This window comes from Scyliorhinus canicula, chromosome 5, assembly GCF_902713615.1.
Source record: "Scyliorhinus canicula chromosome 5, sScyCan1.1, whole genome shotgun sequence".
NCBI lineage: Eukaryota > Metazoa > Chordata > Chondrichthyes > Carcharhiniformes > Scyliorhinidae > Scyliorhinus > Scyliorhinus canicula.
Genome location: NC_052150.1, coordinates 98,721,988 through 98,744,732, shown reverse-complemented (window position 1 = coordinate 98,744,732; position 22,745 = coordinate 98,721,988). Strand labels below are relative to the sequence as shown.

Sequence of the window (22,745 nt, the reverse complement as noted above, 5' to 3'; positions counted from 1 at the left end):
TATTTTTATTTCTTCAACAATTTAAGTAGAATTTACAAAGTTCATAAAAGTAAGAAACAGTAACATTGAGGGCGATTCCCCACCTTCATTGTGCCCGGCAAATCTCCCGCTTTCCTGGAAAATAGCCGGAGAGCCCCCAACCGAGGATTGTGCTGGGCGCCGAATGAAACGCGATGTTTCTGACCCGCGGCGCCAGAAACAATACCCTCGCTGCTAGGTGTGAACCAGATGAGCACATTTAAGGTGTTATAACCCCAGTGAAGGTCCCAAGATCAGGACTTTATGATTTCCCGTGACCTCCCCAAAATATGAACTTCCCCTTTAAGGCAAAGAGGTATTCCCTTTAAGTGGGCGGGGTTTCCCCTTTAAAATGTTATGGGCCAGGGCTTAGAGAACGCCAAAGTGTATCATGGAGTTCATCTGACCCACAACTTTTAGTAGACTATGGTATGGGGAGCACAGGGCCCACTCTACAGGTGTGGTACAGCAGATTTTTTAAAGCAAAACAATGTTTGTTCTAAAAACTCAAATTAACCTTTTTAAAACATACAGTGAACACCTTAGAAATCATTAATTCAAATACAACCCCCAAAGAATACAACACTAAGTAATCCTTAAGCTGTCCTTAAACAAAACTAAACTAAACTAAACAAAACAAAACATTTAAACAGAAGCACATCAGGGTAAAGTCACTACTGAGAGCAGTTATTAGTTTTAAATCACCAAAGGATCAATTTACAGTTTTTAGATTACAGAGAGAGAGAGACTAATACCCCTTCTGGCTGTGACTGCAGCTATCCAGCTCTGAAAACGAAACTGAAACACAGCCTGCAGCAAACTGCCTAAAACGCAAGTAAAAAGCTGACAGGCAGCCCAGCTCCACCCACACTCTGACATCACTGATAAAACACCCATTTCTTAAAGGTACATTTTTTAAACACCCATTTCTTAGAACGGTACTCTCACATGACAAAAAGGAGAGCCCCAGTTGTACAAAAAGCTCGGCCTAGCTGCAGGTCGGGGGAGGAGACCTTTCGAGGGGTGAAGTATTGTAATTGTGTCAAAATAAACCTCGTTCTGAAATTTCTACTTTTGTCTATGCCTTCTGCCTACCACAGATTCAATAATAAGTATGCATTTAAATATGCTTAGCCTCTTTCAAGCCTGTCTATCTCGACTCCTGGGATTCTCCACTCCTGCAGGTGCAGCACGAGTCCAGCGGGAGCCATTACTGGTCTTAGTCACTGGAGACCAGACGTGATGGCCATGACGGGGGACTCTGCCCTGGGGTGGTCAGGGTTCCTCGCACCACGGCAGCACCATTGTGCCAATGCCAGGTTGGCACTGCCAGGGTACCAAAAGCTGGGGCCTGAAAGGCGGCATGGCCATGAAATGGGGGCAATTGAGTGGCATGACCATGATAGGGGGGATTTTGAGGGAGGCCATTTGTTGACCTCATAACAGAGTATCTCTCAGATGGGGGGTGTGAGTTGGACCGACGGAGGGGGCACTGATACTGGCTAGAAGAGACGTGTTCCCTCACGGCGCCGAGGTCCCAGTTCGATCCCGGCTCTGGGTCACCGTCCGTGTGGAGTTTGCACATTCTCCCTGTGTTTGCGTGGGTTTCGACCCTACAACCTAAAGATGTACAGGTTAGGTGGATTGACCACACTAAATTGTCCCTTAATTGGAAAAAATGAATTGGGCACTCTAAAACTAAAAAAAATAATAATGCTAGTGTTCATATCAAAATATATATAGTACACAAGAAAGCCTGTCATGCATTTCTTCCGGATATATGATTGTTGTTAGCGCTCACTACATCCTTTTATCTTTTTCAGTTGGCAGATGGGAAAGATATAAGAGGTCTCCACTTGTCGTGGTTCAGGCATCAAATGGGAATCGTGTCCCAGGAGCCCATGCTCTTTGACTGTAGCATTGCTGAAAATATAGAATATGGTGACAACAGCAAAGCTATAACTCAACAAGAGATTGAAGAAGCAGCAAAAGCAGCAAATATTCACAGTTTCATAACAAGTCTACCTAATGTAAGTCAGTGGACCCACCAGCAGGATGTATTGGTCCCACCAAAGACCACTCCCAATGGTGGGTTCCCCGGTGACGGGCTGGGTGGGCCATACAAAACACCGCAGACTTCAGCGGGTGCAGAAGATCCTGCCAGCAGCCAATGGCAATCTGCCTCCGCCAGGAGAAAACACACAGCCAAGGGGCTGGAAAAGTCCGGCCCACTTTACTGCTCTCCTTAATTAATGTTCATAATAGTCCATAATATTTTAATATATTTGCACATAACTGACTATTCAGAAATTTGCACACCAACAAATACAACTAGATATTTAATAATTTGAATGCCAAAGTATTGAAATGATGTTGTTTAATACCACTAACCAGTCTGTTTATAATTTTATAAAGGGTGAGTTCCGAACATAATTAAAACAACAGACAAAGACCTTTAAGCCAGAAACAGTATTCCATTTCTTCTCTGAAAGCTAACTGGTGAAGTTTTGATTCTTTATTTAATTCATTGTGATCGTTGTCAGTTGTAGCTTTGCAGAACCCAAACTGAGCGTCAGTGAGCAGGCTATTGCTAAGCAAGTGCTGCTCGATAATACTGTTGATGATCCCTTCCATCACTTTACTGATGATCAAGAGTCGACTGATGGGGCGATAATTCACCGGGTTGGATTCATCCTGTTTCTTATGTGCAGGACATACCCCCATTGCCGGTAGATGCCAGTTGTATTGGAACAACGTGACCCGGGGCGTGGCAAGTTTTGGAGCACAAGTCTTCAATACTATTGCTGAAATATTGTCAGTGCTCATAGCAGTATGCAGCCATTTCTTGATATCGCGTAGAGTGAATCAAATTGACTGAACATTGTGAGGCTGGAGATCTCCTGAGGAGGCCAAGATGCATCATCCACTCAGCACTTGGTCTCATATACTGATTTTTAATCAGTAAGGGAATCCTATGAGGATAAGGCAGAAAAGTGAAGTTGTGGATTATATCAGGTGAATGATGATCTTATTGAGTGGCAGAGCAGACTCGATGGGCCAAATTACCTACTTCTGCTCCTACATCTTTTGGCCTTCTGGCTGAAGATTGTTGTGAATGCTTCAGCCTTATCTTTTGTACTGATGTGCAGGGCTCCTCCAGGATTAAGGATGAGGATATTGGTGGAACCTCCTCCAGTGAACTGTTTAATTGTCCACCAACACGGTGGTAACTGACAGCTAACTGCAAATTGATACATATTGTCATAATATCCACTCGTATATCATTAGATGCAGACAGGCAGCGATTGACACACAGGATAACCAATGAACACACACGACACAGAACAACCAATCACCAGACAGGACACCACCACTATAAAGCCCACAGGGCATTAAGGCTCTCCCTCTCTCACAGGACACGGCCAGGGAGATAGTCGCAGTGCACAGACCAATGAACATCATCACCATGTGATAGAGAGTTAGTCTGGTCAAGCCAGTAGGATGTTACCAGTTTGGTTAATAGAGTGTCAACCCACAGCAGATTATGTACAGCAATCACCAGGTTCAATAAAACAGTGTTGGACCATCTCCTGTGTCGGAAGCCTGTTTCTCGTTTTACTGCATCCAGTTGCAGTCGATGTTAGACCAGCACAGATAATACATCATGGTACCAGAGAGATATTAACTCTAACGAACCTACCTCGAGTGAATCTGCAATGACCAGCAAGCAGCCACCTAGCGGCATGGAAAAGATCCAGCCTCCTCCGCAACTCCGGATCTCTGGCAACCTCGGCGCCAACTGGAAAGTCTTCAAACAGAAGTTCCTCCTCTATATCGAGGCCTCCGACCTCGAGGCAGCATCGGATGCCCGAAAGATCGCGCTGTTCCTGTCGACTGCAGGGGACCACGCCATCCACATCTATAACTCGCTCACGTTTGCCGATGGCGAAGACAAGACGAAGTTCAAGACGGTTCTGCTGAAATTCGACAGCCACTGCGACATTGAAGTGAATGAGAGCTTTGAACGGTACATCTTCCAACAGAGACTTCAGGGTAAGGACGAACCTTTTCAGTCCTTCTTGACCCGTCTCCACATCCTAGCGCAGTCATGTAATTATGACTCGACGGATGATTCCATAATCCGGGATCATATCATTTTCGGGGTCCAGTCCGACTCCCTGCAGGAGCAGCTCCTCAAAATCAAACAGTTGATGCTCTCCGTCACCATCGAAACGTGCGTTGTCCATGAGCTTGCCAGGCATTTTTACTCCCGCATCAGGGCGGCAGAAAATGCAAAACTAGTCTCCCACTAGGCCATAGCAAAAATGCATGGCCTGAGCATCTAGGAGAGTGGCCGTTTCGCGCGCTTTTCCCAGGCCTCTAAGCATGCGCGCCACGACCAGGTGGACGACGAGGCCGAAGACCCCGATGCGCATGTGCGAAAGTCGGCCGACCGCACTGCGCATGCGTGTTGGCGCACAGAACGCGCTGACGTTAGCGTCATGACGTGTCCAAATTGTGGCTCCGCCCATTTGAAGCGGCAATGTCCAGCCATAGGAAGGCGATGTCTACAGTGTGGAAAGCCTGGGCATTACATGGCCTTATCCAGGTCCGCTCTACCGACCAACAGCCAGCGATCCCAGCTGCAGCGAGACGTATCCGCTGCATACAACAAGGCATGCAGGATTCAGATCCCGACAGCCCAACGGACCCCGATGCTGACTGCCTCGAGTCTCCATACCGGGTGGCCATAATCACCACGCGCGAGCTGGCCTCCACCGTGCCTGCAAACCGCCTTTCAATCCTCACTGTGGATCCTGACAACGAGTGGTGTGCTGTCGTCACGGTTAACCAGTCTCACATCCGATTTAAATTGGACACTGGCGCATCTGCAAACCTCATATCACAGTAGGACCTCGATAGCATCCGAGACCAACCTAGCATTCTTCCACCAGCCTGCCAGCTCCTTGACTACAATGGCAATGCCACAGCTGCCAGTGGATCGTGTCAGCTAGGTGTATCTCACAAAGCAATCAAAGTGACGTTACGATTCGAGATCGTCCGGCCTGACAAGGCATCCCTGCTCGGTACTCACGCATGCAAACTCCTAAATCTGGTCCAGTGCGTCCATGCCATGTCCCCGACACCGGCGACTGCCTCGCTTATTGTAAATCTCCAGGCTGAGACAGACGACATTCTCATGCAATACTACAACATGTTTGATGGAATGGGCACGCTCCCACATCGTTACAGGATATTGCTCAAACCGAATGCCACCCCAGTCATCCATGCACCGCGCCGGATGCCGGCTCCTCTCAAGGATCGTCTCAAAACGCAGCTACGAGAGCTCCATGATCATCTCAAAGGTCATGGAACCAACAGACTGGGTCAGCTCCATGATCTGCGTCAAGAAGCCCTCTGGTGAACTCCGCATTTGCATTGATCCCAAAGACCTGAATCGCAACATCATGCGCGAGCACTACCCGATCCCAAAGCGTGAAGAGTTAACCTGTGAGATGGCTCATGCCAAATTCTTTACCAAGCTGGACGCCTCCCGTGAGTTCTGGCAGATAGAGCTGGACGAGTTCAGTCGGAAGCTGTGCACGTTTAACACTCGTTCGGCAGGTATTGCTACAACCGCAAGCCTTTTAATATCATATCAGCTTCCGAAGTATTTCATTGCATAATGGAGCAAATGATGGAGGGCATCGAGGGTGTGTGAGTCTATGTGGATGACGTGATCATCTGGTCCATGACGTCCGAGGATCACATCGCTCGCCTCAAACAGGTTTTCCAGAGGATACATGAAAACAGCCTCCAGCTCAACGGGGCCAAATGCTCATTTGGTAGGTCCGCTATCAAGTTTCTGTGTGACCACATTTCACAGCAGGATGTGCAACCTGACGCTGACAAGGTGCTGGCAATCAATGCCATGAAGACCCCAGAAGACAAAAAGGTGGTTCTCCGTTTTCTCGGGATGGTGAATATTCTCGGGAAATTCATTCCCAACATGGCATCCCACACCACAGCCCTCCGGCATCTCGTAAAAAGTCGACAGTGTTCCAGTGGCTTCCCGCACATCATGCGTAGTGGCTTGAGCTGAAGGCAAAGCTCACCACAGCCCCAGTACTGGCATTCTTTGACCCAGCCAAGGATACCAAGATATCCACAGACGCAAGCCAGGATGGCATTGGGGCGGTGCTCCTCCAGCGAGATGACTCCTCGTCCTGGGCTCCAGTGGCATACGCCTCCAGGGCCATGACTCCGACTGAACAACGGTATGCTCAGATCGAAAAGGAATGCTTGGGTCTCCTGACAGGAATAGTCAAGTTTCATGACTATGCTTATGGCCTGCCAAAGTTCACGGTGGAAACAGACCACAGGTCTTTAGTCCACATAACCCAAAAGGATTTAAATGACATGACACCTCGGCTGCAGCGAATTCTTCTTTGTCTCCGCCGATATGACTTCAAACTCGTCTACACACCGGGTAAGGAGCTGATCGTCGCGGATGCCCTATCCCAATCCATCACCATGCTGTGTGAACAGGGTGACTTCATTCGCCACATTGAAGCACAGGTGCAGCTGTGTGCAGAAAACCTCCCAGCCACTGATGAACGAGTTATACAAATACGTGAAGAAACTGCCAAAGATCCCCAACTGTAGCGCCTGATGAAGCACCTCGCCCATGGCTGGCAAAAGGGGCAGTGCCTCCAGTTCTTCAACGTTAAGGACAAGCTGACAGTTGTTGAGGGGATCCTTCTTAAACTAGATAGAATCGTCATTCCCCAAAGCATGCAAAACATGGTGCTCAGACAGATCCATGAGGGTCACCTGGGGGTCGAGAAATGTCGATGCAGAGCTCGGCAGGCAGTTTACAGGCCCAACATTGATCACAGAGGGGCACCACTAGTTACTAATTGCCAACCAGAGAAACACCCATTAATCCCCACTCTTTGCTTTCTATTAATTAACCAATCCTCTATCCATGCTCTTTATTTTATGCAGCAACCTTTTGTGTGGCACCTTGTCAAAAGCTTTCTGGAAATCCAGCTATACTACATCTATTGGCCCCCTGTTGTCTACTGCACTGGTAATGTCCTCAAAAAAATTCCACTCAATTAGTTAGACATGACCTGCCCTTCATGAACCCATGCGGCATCTGTCCAATAGGACAATTTCCATCCAACTACTTGAACAACACCTGAAGACCTTCAGGAAGGCCCAAAAGGGTGCAATGAACAAGAGAGCATGTTCCCAGGTTTTTGGATGTGCTGCTGGAGTTGTTGCAGAAAGTGGACTTGTTGCAGAAAATGGACCAAAAGGAAAATGTCCTCTTCCTTCAGGGTTTTAGTAAATTTAGGACTGATATCAGGAAGTTCTTCACACAAAGGGCTGGATTTAATACTCCCCAGCTAACAGGTCTGATGGTAGGAGTCACCTGCTCCCACTAATTACACCTGCAGTGTGGGTGGCCACTTAACATGCAGCAGGAAAGGCCCAGGCCAAACGGCCAACCAGCAGGTCTCTTTATACTGGCTGGTGGCAGGGAGAGGGATCCCCTTTACAGCTCCGAAGTGCATTGGAGGGCCCTCTCTTGTTTTCCCTCTCCCCCCCCCATGGCCTCTCAAACCCCAGTCCCACCCACCCCAACTCCCCACTGCCCTCCCACCCATCCATCAGTCACTGGCAACTTGACACCTTGTGTCAACAGTCCATTGCTAACATACAGAGCGATGGAGGGCTACCAGGGGAAACTGATGCACCAGATAATTCCGCCCAAAAAGAGTAGAATGCACTTGCAGATAGACCCAAAAATTCTGCAATCATTTAAGAAACAATTGAAGCAGCAATGTTGGAATGTAGCATGAATGAGTAAAGTTGAACCAAATAGCCTTTCTCATCTTTAAGTAACTTCTGACCATCAATAGGGATTGCTGTTAGTAATGATTGGTACAGTTGTCCTTTGCAGTTGTCCTTTGCCGTGTTGATTTAAACAGCCTCCTTTTGTGTAGGGGTACAATACTCGAGTAGGAGATAAAGGAGCGCAACTTTCTGGTGGTCAAAAACAGAGGGTAGCCATTGCTCGAGCCCTTATACGGAAGCCAAAGATCCTACTCCTTGATGAAGCAACATCTGCCCTGGACAATGAAAGTGAAAAGGTTTTAATCCTAATTTTTCAACTGTATTATTTTACTCATATTAGACATTATATAATTTACAATGTAGAAGGAGGTCATTCGGCCCATCGAGTCTGCACCGGCCCTTGGACAGAGCAACCTACTTAAGCCCAGGCTTTCACCCTATCCCTGTAACCAGACCTAACCTTTTAGACACTAAAGGGCAATTGAGCATGGCCAATTCACCTAACCGGCACATCTTTGGACTGTGGGAGGAAATTGGAGCACCCGGAGGAAACCCACGCAGTCACGGGGAGAAAGTGCAAATTCCACACAGTCACCCGAGGCCAGCATTGAACCTGGGACCCTGGAGCTGTGAGGCAGCAATGCTAACAAGTGTGCCACGTGATAAAAGTTTATTTAGCCTTATTATCCCATTCCCAGGAGCCTTGGATCTCTTCTATGGTATAAAGACCTGATATGGCAGTGTTAATCTTTCAGCTAATGTTATGTGACAATGAAATATATATTGGTTTTATTAGCAAATATGGGTTCTCATTGTTTACATTGCATTCCTGAATGTGGGAGCATGCTGTGCGCAATGGATGTTGTGTTTCCTACATTAAAGCAATGTGCTTTGGGGCATTCTGAGATCATGAAAGGCGATATATAAATGAAAGTTTTTATTTTCATATGTCCCCTTATCCAGAACAGAAACAGCCAGCAGAGTGAACAGAGTTTCATTACATCAGTCTGGACCTGTGTTCTTGTGTTCACCATGAGTGTAAATAGCAATGTGGGCCCAAAATACTGCCAGAGTAGCAGAAAGTGTGATTCGCGTTGGCAAGATCTCATTTCCCAAATGGCCCACCCCCCACCAATGGCATAATGACATTCTCGCCCCCATTTAAATAGATTTTAATATAATTAGTGTGCTTCCCTGCCATAAGACATCCCCCAATGAACGATTCCCCCCCCCCTTGACGAGGAAACGTGAAGCAGTCGAGGAGACCCCGCCAAGGACACAAAGGTAAGTATTCATCTTCCGGGGGAAGAGGGCATTGCCACGGCACTGCCATGGTGGCAATGCCAGGGGGGGCCCATGGGGGAGGGGGGGCCATGGGGGAGGGGGGGGTCCCCATATGTGTGGGTGTTGCTACTTTACTTAGTGGTTGCCACGGTGTTGTGTGGGGTGGGGGGGAAGAAGAGAGAGGGAGGTTGCCATGGTGTTGGCTGATGAGCAGGGTGTGATTCCCAATTTCCATGGCCGGGTGGGGTGGGGGGTGGCCGAGTCTTGTTTTAACACAGATTGCGAACGGCGTGGGCTCAGTTTACCTTTTTCATGTTTCAGTCTTTCGAGTTTCTCATCTTACTGTGGACCATTCACTTGAAACTGTATGAACTATTTTGATAGCATTTTTAAAATGCTAGCAAATTAACTTTGATTAACTTTTACCAGGTGAACACATTTGCTACAATTCTATTCATCTTATTAATATCAAGTCTAGTATTTATTTCCTTTTTCGTTTTGCAGATTGTCCAACAGGCCTTGGATGAAGCTCGGCAGGGTCGAACTTGCATAATCATTGCCCACCGTTTGTCGACTATCCAAAATGCTGACATTATTGCTGTGATACAGAATGGTAGAGTTGTGGAAGAGGGAACTCACAAGCAGCTCCTGTTAAAAGAGGGGGCCTATTACGCACTTGTCCACGCGCAGGTTCACAATTAATATGATTTCCTAAGTATTTGGAGTGATTTTTCCCATTGACTACCACAGAAATCTCAAGGATATTCAACCCCTCTACCTTTTATGTACCTGATCATTTTGAATAGGAAATATTTTGTCAGAGGATGCTGCTCATTCATGTTTCACGGTCATAGTCCAATAGTGATGGTGTAGTTTGATTAATTGTTCTTCAAAAAGGTGATATTTTGAATATTTTAAATGAAATTTCCTGTATTTGCCTCATGTACAGATAGCTTGTTGATGCCTATTTTAAGTTTGTTGATGCCTATTTTAAGTTTAAAATTCTACTTTTGAATTATCAGTTAAAGAGTTTCAATATATTTTTATTTCATTGTTCAGTATCGTAATGTAAAAGATACAAATTCTATTTCGGATCAGGCTGACTGTGCTATTAAGTGAAGAACCTGGATTTAACAGGTTTTCACCCCCTAGGCTGCATTTGGTGGGGTGATTACTTCAGAGGGAGAATTTGAGGCCATGTCTGGGATCAGTTCAGCTTTACAGTTGAAATTCCATGCTGTTTGTCCTTGGGGGCTGAGTGGGATTTTCTCTCCTTAGAACATGGGTTCTGATGTGAGCTTTGCGAAAGACCCAACAGATTAAAAGAGGAGGGTAATGAGGGATCTTTGTTGTACCACTATTGATTTGTGTCTATGTCGGCTGATGCAGTTCAGGATGTTACAACCACCGGAGTGGCCGTTTACAGAGGTTGTATCCACCTGTCACCTCCTTCCAAAGTAGGGCTCATAAACACAATGTTAAGATAGCTGAGTTGCTGTGCAACAGACACATGTACATGGATGTTGCAGCCTGGAGCTATGGAGAGGGATGGTAGGGACGGCAACTTTCATTCCATCACATGGCTGACCAGGAATCCCGCCCAACCTTCACACCTGCCAATGGTGTGTGTCAGAAAGGTTTGCAGGTTGGTACTCAACATTATTAAACCTTTCCTTGGCCAACAAGTCTTGGTGTGGAACTCAGGGACCCTACCCACTGCGGCACAAGGCCTATAGACAAGACAGTCACTGATAAATCCAATAAGGAATGCAGGAGGAATTTACTCGAGTGCTGAGAATGTGGAACTTGTTACAATGCAAGAGTGGTTGTTATAAACATCACAGCTGATTGAAGGGGAAGCTGGATGTGTACAGAGGAAAAAATACTAATAATAGCAATAAAGGTTAAATGGTATGTGATAGGAAACTTAGTAGAGCCAAAAACCCGCACAAATCTGTTGAACTGAATGGTCTGATACAGTATGATGTGTGAAAATTATGATTACAGAAGTCTAACTGTGAAAATCAAATTTAATAAAGCTTAAGCTAAACATCAGCTATCTACCGATTTAAATATATACAATCTCAAATCTGTTTGTAAATGGGGCTGTTGAATCAAAACTGAGACTTTCAATTCTACTCTCTGTGTCAGGGCCGCATAATGGCCAGGTAAAATTCCACCGCTCTCACGCACCAGAGCAGCCCCACAGACAAGGGAGCCCCCATTCCACAAGCATCGCTGAAACCCCCCCCCCCCCCCCCCCACCCCCGACCATAGAACTCCACAGGCCCCGACTGTTAGCACTTAAGGGGAGGTGTCAGAGCACTACCTGGCCATGACCATCACCTGCCGGGGGCTATAATTCCTTCAGCGCCCCCGGCAAGTTTCTGTTTCACATTTTGCAAAAGTATTTGGATACCTCGTGACATCAAATCGGCCAGGGGGGGGGGATTCTTAATGGGGGGGGGGGGGGGGGGGACATATGGCGGAGAAGCATTTAGTATATTTAAATTTGTTCACATGTATTTCGTTCAAGTTTCACGAAGGGCAGGTATTTAATTATATCACTGGCAAGGGGCAGGGAAAATCAGAATGAGATCTCGCTGCTGAGATTCTCATTTCAGCGGTCTCACAAGATTTTTCTTCTTTTTTTAAATTTGAGTGCCCAATTATTTCTTTTCCCAATTAAGGGACAATTTAGCGTGGCCAATCCACCTACCCTGCACATCTTGGGGTTGTGTCTCATGGGATGTCCCCATTTTCGCCCATGGCAAACTCCAGCAGATTGTCAAGGCCATTGTGTTTTGGGTATATGCTGTGACTTTTTGTTTTGCGTGTGCGAGTCTCCTCACTACATTAATCTCAGCAGGCTATTCCAGGTAAATATTATTTATTTATTTTTTAAATTTAGAGTACCCAATTCATTTTTTCAATTAAGGGGCAATTTAGCGTGGCCAATCCACCTACTCTGCACAATGTTTTGGGTTGTGGGGTCGAAACCCACGCAAACATGGGGGGAAATGTACAAACTCCACACAGACAGTGACCCAGAGCCAGGACCGTACCTGGGACCTCGGCGCTGTGAGGCTGCAGGGCTAATCTACTGCGCCACTGTGCTGCCTGAGGTAAATTTTATCAAGTGAATGAAGCACATAGAAACAGACACCACTGTAGCCCCACCAACCAATCAGCCCAATAGTACTCTACTCAACATTTTACCTTTCTGAACTTCAAATGGTATTTCTTTGGGAATCAAACGGGTTAAATGTTCTTTTGCAAGTTAGTTTTTGTCACTGGATTCAGAAACCGCCTATGGAATTACTCACGGTGAATTGCGGCTATCTTGTTTGGAAAGAGGACCTGGGAAACAGAAAAGGTGAGATGGCATGCCTCTTTATGGGTGGCACGGTAGCACAGTGGTTAGCACTGTTGATTTACAGCGCCAGGGTCCCAGGTTCGATTCCCGGCTTGGGTCACTGTATGTGCAGAATCTGCAAGTTCTTCATGTGTCTGTGTGGGTTTCCTCCAGGGCGCTCCGGTTTCCTCCCACAGTCTAAAAAGATGCAGCATAAGTGGATTGGCCATGCTAAATTTCCCCTTGGTTTCCAAAATGTTAGGTAGGGTTACTGGGACAGGGTGGTGGCATGGGCCTAGGTCGTGTGCTCTTTCAGAAGGTCGGTGCAACTCGATGAGCTGAATGGCCTCCTGCACTGCAGTGATTCTACAATGCAGGAGCCACAGGGCTGGCAAAGCCAGATGACGCAGAGCAGCAAGGGCCATTACTGAAACATGGTTAAAGGATGGTCACGACTGGGAGTTAAATATCCGAGGGTATCAAACTATTCGGAAGGACAGAGTGGATGGTAAGGAAGGTGGTGAAGCTCTGTTATTTAAGGATGACATCCGGGCAATAGTAAGGGATGACATTGGTGCTATGGAGGATAAGGTTGAATCCATTTGGGTGGAAATCAGGAATAGTAAGGCGAAAAAGTCACTGATAGGAGTAGTCTATCGGCCACCAAATAGTAACGTTATGGTGGGGCAGGCAATAAACAAAGAAATAACTGATGCATGTAGAAATGGTACAGCAGTTATCATGGGGGAATTTAATCTACATGTCGATTGGTTTAACCAGGTCGGTCAAGGCAACCTTGAGGAGGAGTTTATAGAATGTATCCGCGATAGTTTCCAAGAACAGTATGTAATGGAACCTACGAGGGAACAAGCGGTCCTAGATCTTGTCCTGTGTAATGAGACAGGATTGATTCATGATCTCATAGTTAGGGATCCTCTCGGAAGGCGAGATCACAATATGGTGGAATTTAAAATACAGATGGAGGGTGAGAAAGTAAAATCAAATACGAGTGTTTTGTGTTTAAACAAAGGAGATTACAAGGGGATGAGAGAAGAACTAGCTAAGGTAGACTGGGAGCTAAGACTTTATGGTGGAACAGTTGAGGAACAGTGGAGAACATTCCAAGCGATTTTTCACAGTGCTCAGCAAAGGTTTATACCAACAAAAAGGAAGGACGGTAGAAAGAGGGAAAATCGACCGTGGATATCTAAGGAAATAAGGGAGAGTATCAAATTGAAGGAAAAAGCATATAAAGTGGCAAAGACTGCTGGGAGATTAGAGGACTGGGAAATCTTTAGGGGACAACAGAAAGCTACTAAAAAAGCTATAAAGAAGAGTAAGATAGAGTATGAGAGTAAACTTGCTCAGAATATAAAAACAGACAGTAAAAGTTTTTACAAATATATAAAACAAAAAAGAGTGGCTAAGGTAAATATTGGTCCTTGAGAGGATGAGAAGTGAGTTTTAATAATGGGAAATGAGGAAATGGCTGAGGAACTGAACAGGTTTTTTGGGTCAGTCTTCACAGTGGAAGACACAAATAACATGCCAGCGACTGATAGAAATGAGGCTATGACAGGTGAGGACCTTGAGAGGATTGTTATCACTAAGGAGGTAGTGATGGGCAAGCTAATGGGGCTAAAGGTAGACAAGTCTCCTGGCCCTGATGGAATGCATCCCAAAGTGCTAAAAGAGATGGCTAGGGAAATTGCAGATGCACTAGTGATAATTTACCGAAATTCACTAGACTCTGAGGTGGTCCCGATGGATTGGAAATTAGCAAACGTGACACCACTGTTTAAAAAAGGAGGTAGGCAGAAAGCAGGAAATTATAGGCCAGTGAGCTTAACTTCGGTAGTAGGGAAGATGCTGGAATCTATCATCAAGGAAGAAATAGCGCGGCATCTGGATAGAAATTGTCCCATTGGGCAGACGCAGCATGGGTTCATAAAGGGCAGGTCATGCCTAACTAATTTAGTGGAATTTTTTGAGGACATTACCAGTGCAGTAGATAACGGGGAGCCAATGGATGTGGTATATTTGGATTTCCAGAAAGCCTTTGACAAGGTGCCACACAAAAGTTTGCTGCATAAGATAAAGATGCATGGCATTAAGGGTAAAGTAGTAGCATGGATAGAGGATTGGTTAATTAATAGAAAGCAAAGAGTGGGGATTAATGGGTGTTTCTCTAGTTGGCAATCAGTAGCTAGTGGTGTCCCTCAGGGATCCGTGTTGGGCCCACAATTGTTCACAATTTACATAGATGATTTGGAGTTGGGGACCAAGGGCAATGTGTCCAAGTTTGCAGATGACACTAAGATGAGTGGTAAAGCTAAAAGTGCAGAGGATACTGGAAGTCTGCAGAGGGATTTGGATAGGTTAAGTGAATGGGCTAGGGTCTGGCAGATTGAATACAATGTTGACAAATGTGAGGTTATCCATTTTGGTAGGAATAACAGCAAACGGGATTATTACTTAAACGATAAAATATTAAAGCATGCCGCTGTGCAGAGAGACTTGGGTGTGCTAGTGCATGAGTCACAGAAGGTTGGTTTACAGGTGCAACAGGTGATTAAGAAGGCAAATGGAATTTTGTCCTTCATTGCTAGAGGGATGGAGTTTAAGACTAGGGAGGTTATGCTGCAATTGTATAAGGTGTTAGTGAGTTGGCAGTATTGTGGAGTATTGTGTTCAGTTTTGGTCTCCTTACTTGAGAAAGGACGTACTGGCACTGGAGGGTGTGCAGAGGAGATTCACTCGGTTAATCCCAGACCTGAAGGGGTTGGATTATGAGGAGAGGTTGAGTAGACTGGGACTGTACTCGTTAGAATTTAGAAGGATGAGGGGGGATCTTTTTGAAACATTTAAAATTATGAAGGGAATAGATAGGATAGATGCGGGCAGGTTGTTTCCACTGGTGGGTGAAAGCAGAACTAGGGGACATAGCCTCAAAGTAAGGGGAAGTAAATTTAGGACTGAGTTTAGGAGGAACTTCTTCGCCAAAAGGGTTGTGAATCTATGGAATTCCTTGCCCAGTGAAGCAGTTGAGGCTCCTTCATTACATGTTTTTAAGGTAAAGATAGATAGTTTTTTGAAGAATGAAGGGATTAAGGGTTATGGTGTTCGGGCCGGAAAGTGGAGCTGAGTCCACAAAAGATCAGCCATGATATCATTGAATGGCGGAGCAGGCTCGAGGGGCCAGATGGCCTACTCCTGCTCCTAGTTCTTATGTTCTTATGATCCAGCTGCCCTCCATCCCAAGCTGAATATCAGGGCCCTATGGGCACTGAACGGGGAGAGAGGTGCCAACCCAGGGCCACCCTACAGACTGGTAGCAGCAGCCACCAGCGCCCCCAAGACCCAGCCCCCACCCGACAGGGGAGCATCCTAAAGTCAGCACCTGGTACTGGACGACAGGGTGGGGCCTGTTCCAGCGGCAAGTGCACCAGGATCCTCCGGCATCAGGGTTCCCAGAGGATACCCACCACAGACATTGACGGCCATGGACACTGGAGGCAGCAGGTTGTCTTCACCTCTGATGTCCATTCTGGGGTCACACCTAAGCACAGAGATATGGCACGGAAGAGGGTACTTTGATGATTGAGAGGGCGTGGGGAGAGTGGGGGCAGCACCATCAGGGATTTGCGCAATAGGGGACACAAGAACATAGAACATAGAACAGTACAGCACAGAACAGGCCCTTCGGCCCTCGATGTTGTGCCGAGCAAATGATCACCCTACTTAAACCCACGTAACCCGTATACCCGTAACCCAACAATCCCCCCATTAACCTTACACTACGGGCAATTTAGCATGGCCAATCCACCTAACCCGCACATCTTTGGACCGTGGGAGGAAACCGGAGCACCCGGAGGAAACCCACGCACACACGGGGAGGACGTGCAGACTCCACACAGACAGTGACCCAGCCGGGAATCGAACCTGGGACCCTGGAGCTGTGAAGCATTGATGCTAACCACCATGCTACCGTGAGGCCCAAAAGAGAGAAAAGAAAAACAAAAAAAACCACTTTCTTCCACAATGCAGACCGAGCACGAATCCCCTGTCCCAGGTCCCCGGACGTGGAGATCCTGAATGCCGTTCCACCCTGACAACCCAGGTGCAGGTGATGGGTGTGAGCGCGCACTCAGCAGACAGGCAGGAGTCAGGCTGTGGCATAGATTGAGGTGCACCAGAGCTTGACTCTGTCCTTGCACTGTCCTTGACAGTGATCGGCTTACAGTGCTGATACAGTCCCATCACCCAAGAGTGATGTTACACAGACCCTGTGAGTGTGGACCAGGACAAGGGAGTAGGAGTCAATATTCTATGTGAAGTGGGTGAGGATGAGTGCCTCCCTGGCCCTCCGGGTTTGCCGGACCCCCGCTATTTCTGCCTGTCCTCCATCCTCTTGCTGGGTCCACCAACGGGCTTGTCCTCCAGCCCCTCATGTTAAGGTGCCGCTTTGTCTCCCTCCTCTGTGGTGGCCACATGGTCCCCCCCTCCATGTCTAGCAGGTCGCCCCACTGTTGTGCCAGGCTGTGGAGGGAACAGCAGACCACCAGAAAGCAGATGACCCTCAGGAGGGTGTATTAGAACATAGAACATAGAACAGTACAGCTCAGAACAGGCCCTTCGGCCCTCAATGTTGTGCCGAGCCATGATCACCCTACTCAAACCCACGTATCCACCCTATACCCGTAACCCAACAACCCCCCCCCCCCCCCCCATTAACATTACTTTTTTTAGGACACTACGGGCAATTTAGCATGGCCAATCCACCTAACCCGCACATCTTTTGGACTGTGGGAGGAAACCGGAGCACCCGGAGGAAACCCACGCACACAGGGGGAGGACGTGCAGACTCCACACAGACAGTGACCCAGCCGGGAATCGAACCTGGGACCCTGGAGCTGTGAAGCATTTATGCTAACCACCATGCTACCCTGCTGCCCTTTATTGTAGTGCATCACCAGAGCGGCAAGGCATCAGAACCGCATTTTGAGTATCCAATGCACCGCTCAATCACAGCCCTGGAGGCCACATGGGCCTTATTATAATTGGGTCTCCTCCATGCCAGCACCATTAGAAAGGCCCTCAGCAGATACCCATTATCCCCCCAAGAGCCAATCTGGTGTGGTCCTCGAAGAAGCCCTAAATTGTAGCGGTTTGCACACTCTATGGGAAGCGTACACACATGTGAATGATCTTCCATGTGGTGGTCGCACACGAGCTGGACATTCAGGGAGTGGAACCTCTTCCTGTTGATGATGGGCACTCCCAGGTGGCCTGGTGAGCAAAAGCTACATGCATGCCATCTAGTACTCCCTAGACCTGAGGCATCCCAGCGATGGCAGAGAATCCTGCTGCCCGGGGATCCTGTTGAGCCTGATCCATGTCAAAGTTTATATAGTTCACTGCCTGGGCAAACAGGGCATCCGTGACCTCACTGATGTAGTTGTGGGCTGTAGCTTGAGATGCCACACAAGTCCCTGCTCAAGCCCAGGAATGATCTTGAGACGTAGATGTTCAGGCCTGCGGTGACCTTGACGGCCACCGGGAGCAGGTATCCTCCTCCCCACATGGTGCTAAGTCTACAAGGATATGGCAAATGTGCCGCACCGTCTCCTTGTTGAGGTGGAACCTCCTGCACACGTGCTGTTCGTTATTTGTTCAAAAGACCATCAACGCCTGTACACCTTGGACCTTCGCCAGCCTCTCAGTCTGGGTCCCTTCCTGGCCTGGTGGAAGACCGGTTTCTCAGGGTGTGAAGCGGGGCCCTGCACATGGGCCGCCGCCTTGAGCCTCTGTCAACGCTGCTGCAGCTGCCTTCTCCGGCATCTGTCCGCCTGGCCAGCCAGCAGCAACACAAGGGCAGATTCCATGGGGTCCAATCATCCAATCCACCCTGCCCATGAACCTCCGGCTGCAGAGGGTGTTACTGCTCACCGAACACCACACCCTGTCCCCCAGACACGCACACGTATCGTTACCGACACCAGGCACTGGTCCTGTCCCCGTGCATATACCCACGCTCTGGTCGCTGATATGTCCCCAGTGCTAGGAGACCTCCACAGCCCGTGTGTTCGGATGTCGGCTGCTGCGCCCGTGATGTTGCGTCCGGCAGCGTCCAGGCATCACGATCTGATTGGGTTACGAGGCGAGGCAAGGCAATAACTCCCATGTGCCACATGGCATGCCTATCAACACGGATCCATTCGGGAAGTGAGAAGTGCTCACTTTTCTTGTTTGAATATTTAGAGTACCCAATTATTGTTTTCCAATAAGGGGCAATTTAGCGTGGCCAATCCACCTAGCCTGCCCATCTTTGGGTTATGGGGGTGAAGCACATGGAGAATGTGCAAACTCCACACAGACAGTGATCCAGAGCCAGGATTGAACCTGAGACCTCGGCACCGTGAGGCAGCAATGCTAACCACTGCGCTACCGTGCTGCCCCAGAGAAGTGCTCACTTAACTACTATTGCCAATTCCCCACCTCTCCTCAAATGGCTCAAAAACAAAGTAACCTTGCAAACAACTAAGCAATCATTTTACCATCCGTTGCTCAGCATCAATCCATGTCACCCCGTTCATCCTCACATAATAGAAAAAGTCACATACTCGGCAGCAGCCAAGCAAGGGCGAACATCAGAAATTGGTCAAATTGTGTGAGTGTTCCAAATATCCAATTGAAATTTAAAGCATCAATGTTTAACATACCCATGCATTGACTGTTGCACGTTTTACTTGAGTGTATTACGCGTTTATTGGAGTGTATTAACACGCCTCCGTTTAAAGGCCGTGTGCTTAATACTACTACAGCTCTGTGTATGTATTTTCAGCTCGGAGTCGCCAGGTGCCGTATTTAGACACCTCACAAGTATTTCAAGGTCAGGTTCAAAGTAATAAAACTATACACCGATTAGTAAGTTCAAATGATTGATATTTATTATACAAATATAATAAATACGCATGCATACGCTAAAGACTAATACTTATTTCTACTATTTAAACGACTAAATACTTATCTAAGTAGGAACCAGCAAGGTCAGGGGACAAGGCCTTTGTTCCTTTCCGGACTGCACCTTCTGTTCTCTAATAGTCGGATAGAGTATAGGTAATGCCGGGGTCACGTAGCGAGCGTCGTTTGGCACTTACTGAACGATGGCTGGTGCTCAATGGCCGGTGATGAAAGACAGGATCTGGAGGCTGGAGTCGGAGTCAAAACAGCAGTCCAAGCCGGAGCACAAAAACAGCTCTGGGCCGGAGTCAACAGCAAGCCGGAGCAACAACAGACAGAACCATGTGCGGGGTCTACCTTTATAGGTCCCCCAATGTCCGTGCCTCTTCGGGGCGGGCCTCTACCTGCCATGTATCGATTGGGTTATTTCCCAATCGATATCTTACAAATCCCCCAATCTGAGGGTCTCTTCTCGATGGGTGGGGCGGTCTCTAGGGTCTTTTGTGATGGATACTTCTGGTGCCGTTTCGTCTGGGCGTCCACTCAAAGTATCCATTCAAACTCAAATGTTGCTATTGTGTGGGCCCAGATCTGGATCGCCTCATTACTATGCAAAGCGTTTTGCTATTTACACCTTTGGTTGAGATCTTGCACCTGGCCATAAACTGGTTTTGATACGTGCAGAATGCTAATTAGCCTTTGCAAACTGCTTGTCCTGGCTAAGACTGTTTTCTCCCTACAGTCTTAGCAGTTCTCCATTTTGGTAGCCCAGTGTCCATCTTAGGTGGCTACATTCCCTCCTTGTGATCCTCACAATAAAATTGTGAAGGATCACCTATGCACGTTGCTTCGAGTGCTTCTGGGTGCCCTCTTTGTGTTCCCTGACCTCGGCAAGTTCCTGGGCGTCTACTCTGTCCTTGACTATGGGAAGAAAATTTTTTATCTGACATTTCTACTTGGCGCTATGTCAAAGGGGACATGCATTACCAAAACCGGGAACCTCTACCTATCACAACTATCCTTATCTTACCTTAAACATTTTATTACAGTCTAAACCTTATTCATTCATACCACATTACATATCACTTCCTGACTCGGCAGTCAAGTTCAGAACAATATAATACATGGGTATCTTTTATTCACATAGTGCTTTATTCATTGAGGGGCTGGGGGGATTGGTGGAAACCGAAAATAGGGGATTGAACTCCATAGATGGCAGAGGGGCAGGAACGGGAGGCTCTCCTTTTCCACTTCCTCAACCTGAGGGTCTGTATGATTATGCAGAGGATTGCAATCACTAGCAGTGATTCAATCACGTATGACATGGAGTACCATGTCATAAATTTTGTGCACCAGGTCTGAACTTCACTGATCAGAGCTGAGCACGGGGGAGTTGGTGTGAGGGAAACATTGACGGCGGGGGTTGTGGGGGAAACGTGACTCGCTTCCACACATACAAATATAACATTTAACAGTAATAGGTAGGCTTCCATCATGGTCTTCTCTTCGTTTTCTTTCTCTTCCTCCTGTATGGCCGATCCTTGCTGTGAACCCTCTTTCGTCCTTCGAAAGCTATGGGATCAAGCACAGTATCTGTCAATACACAGTTTAATATCCGTACTTGTTAGTGTATCTGTCCTCTAATTCCAATTGACCCATTAAAATGACTGGCCAAGTCACACCCTGTGACTCCCCTCATTTTTTTTTTCAAAAGCGAATTTTAGGAACAGAATACACCTATCAACTTTCCTCCTGCGAGCCGTCTCGCAGGCTTTGCTAATTTACCATCCGAATGTTCCTGGATGTAAATAGCATGTGGGATGGCGGCCTAAGGGCTACCTAACGAAAAATGAAAACAAATTTGAAACAAAAGGTAGAATGGGTTGCGTATGGGCCACTACGGGTAAGAATTGAATGGGATCCCCGGGTAAGACGTGCTGTGCCGTACCCGAGCTTGGCTGACCAAAGTGGGTTCTCAGACAGGGCGGGTCCTCAGTGCCGTTTGTCCACTGCCTGAGTAACCTGGATTAAACGGGCAAGAATGTGTTTATCGTGGGTTTGCAGCCTCTATTCACCGAATAGAGGGGCACCTAAAAACAAGGGAGGAGCCAAGATGCTCCAACATCTGAAAACAGTGAATTGAAGTTCTCAGAGATTTCAGCAGAGAAACTTAGTGTGCGTGTAAGGCGGTCACAAGCCTTACAGCTGAAAAGATCTCCAATCAAACCATTGGGTTGGGAACCGAAGTTCTCAAAGGTATCGGCGGACAAGCTAAAGTGCGTGCGAGGTAGTCACAATCTTTTCAGCTGAAAAGAAGGTGTCCAACCTCCAACTGAACCAATAACATTAAAACAAACAAACATAAACTCACAAACAAAACATACGTGCAGGTTCCATCAGTGGTGGCGTGGGGCTGTGAAAAGCTGTTTAAATTTAAACACTGAACATTTAACAAACACATACAAACAAACATGCAACAAATATCGTACAGGTTCCATCAGAACAAAGGATACTGTAAATTACATTTGGCTTGGGTTGTAACTAGCATACGGAGTCAGTGCAGTGTGACCGAAGAAGAGGGGAAGGAGAGAAACAAAAATGAACTGGCATTGCTGAGGTATCCCTGCCATGAGAAGTGGTGGGTAAGCGCTCATAGTTTGCATGGGGCAGCTGGGACCTTGTAGCTGCTGTGGGTGGTGTTCTCTTTCATATCTGGGGGCGGGTCTAGCTGGTGCTGGGTGTCTCCTGCAATCTCGGGAGAAGTGTCCTGGCTGCCTACAGTTGTAACATGACCCCTGAGGCACATAAGGCGGAGCAGGCACTCTGGTGCATTGTTCCCTTGTGTACTGTTCCCTGAGTGGGGGGTCGGGGCTGTTGGTTTCATTGCTGCTTCGGGGGGCATTGGTGGGCTGATTCTGTTGCTGTTTCGGGGGGGCTTGACATTCTCGAGCGTAATGTCCTAACTGTCCACAGTTAAAACATTCCTTTGACTTGATCTGCTGTGGGCTGTTCCTTCCCTCATTTACACATGCGGGGTTTTGATGTGTTTTAACTGGATTCATGTCTGCATCTGCCTGCTCTTCGGGATTTATAAATGCTGTTTTATTGTGGACGGATTTCTGCCAAATGCGGGACAATCTTTTCAAGACCCATTTTTCATTATGGGCCTCTTCTGAGGGGTCATAATTGCTGCAAGCACTCTGTCAAGCATCTGTTGCATGGGAAATTATGGTGCGCGTCCATTTAACCATGTTTTCAC

At 47.3% G+C, this 22,745-nt stretch overlaps 1 protein-coding gene across 3 annotated transcripts in view; it reads left to right on the top strand.

The window, feature by feature from the left end:
* Window positions 1-11,223, top strand: part of abcb5 (ATP-binding cassette, sub-family B (MDR/TAP), member 5) — a 167,842-nt gene extending 156,619 nt beyond the window's left edge. For 2 of the 3 annotated variants that reach the window (XM_038797446.1, XM_038797447.1), the window contains exons 27-29: window positions 1,842-2,048; window positions 8,034-8,180; window positions 9,673-11,223. In XM_038797446.1, the coding sequence (XP_038653374.1) occupies window positions 1,842-2,048; window positions 8,034-8,180; window positions 9,673-9,870 (552 nt within the window). In that variant the 3' untranslated portion in view covers window positions 9,871-11,223. The remainder of the gene's footprint in view (window positions 1-1,841; window positions 2,049-8,033; window positions 8,181-9,672) is intronic. The other variant, XM_038797448.1, reaches the window with a different exon arrangement.
* The last annotated feature ends 11,522 nt before the right edge of the window (window positions 11,224-22,745 follow it).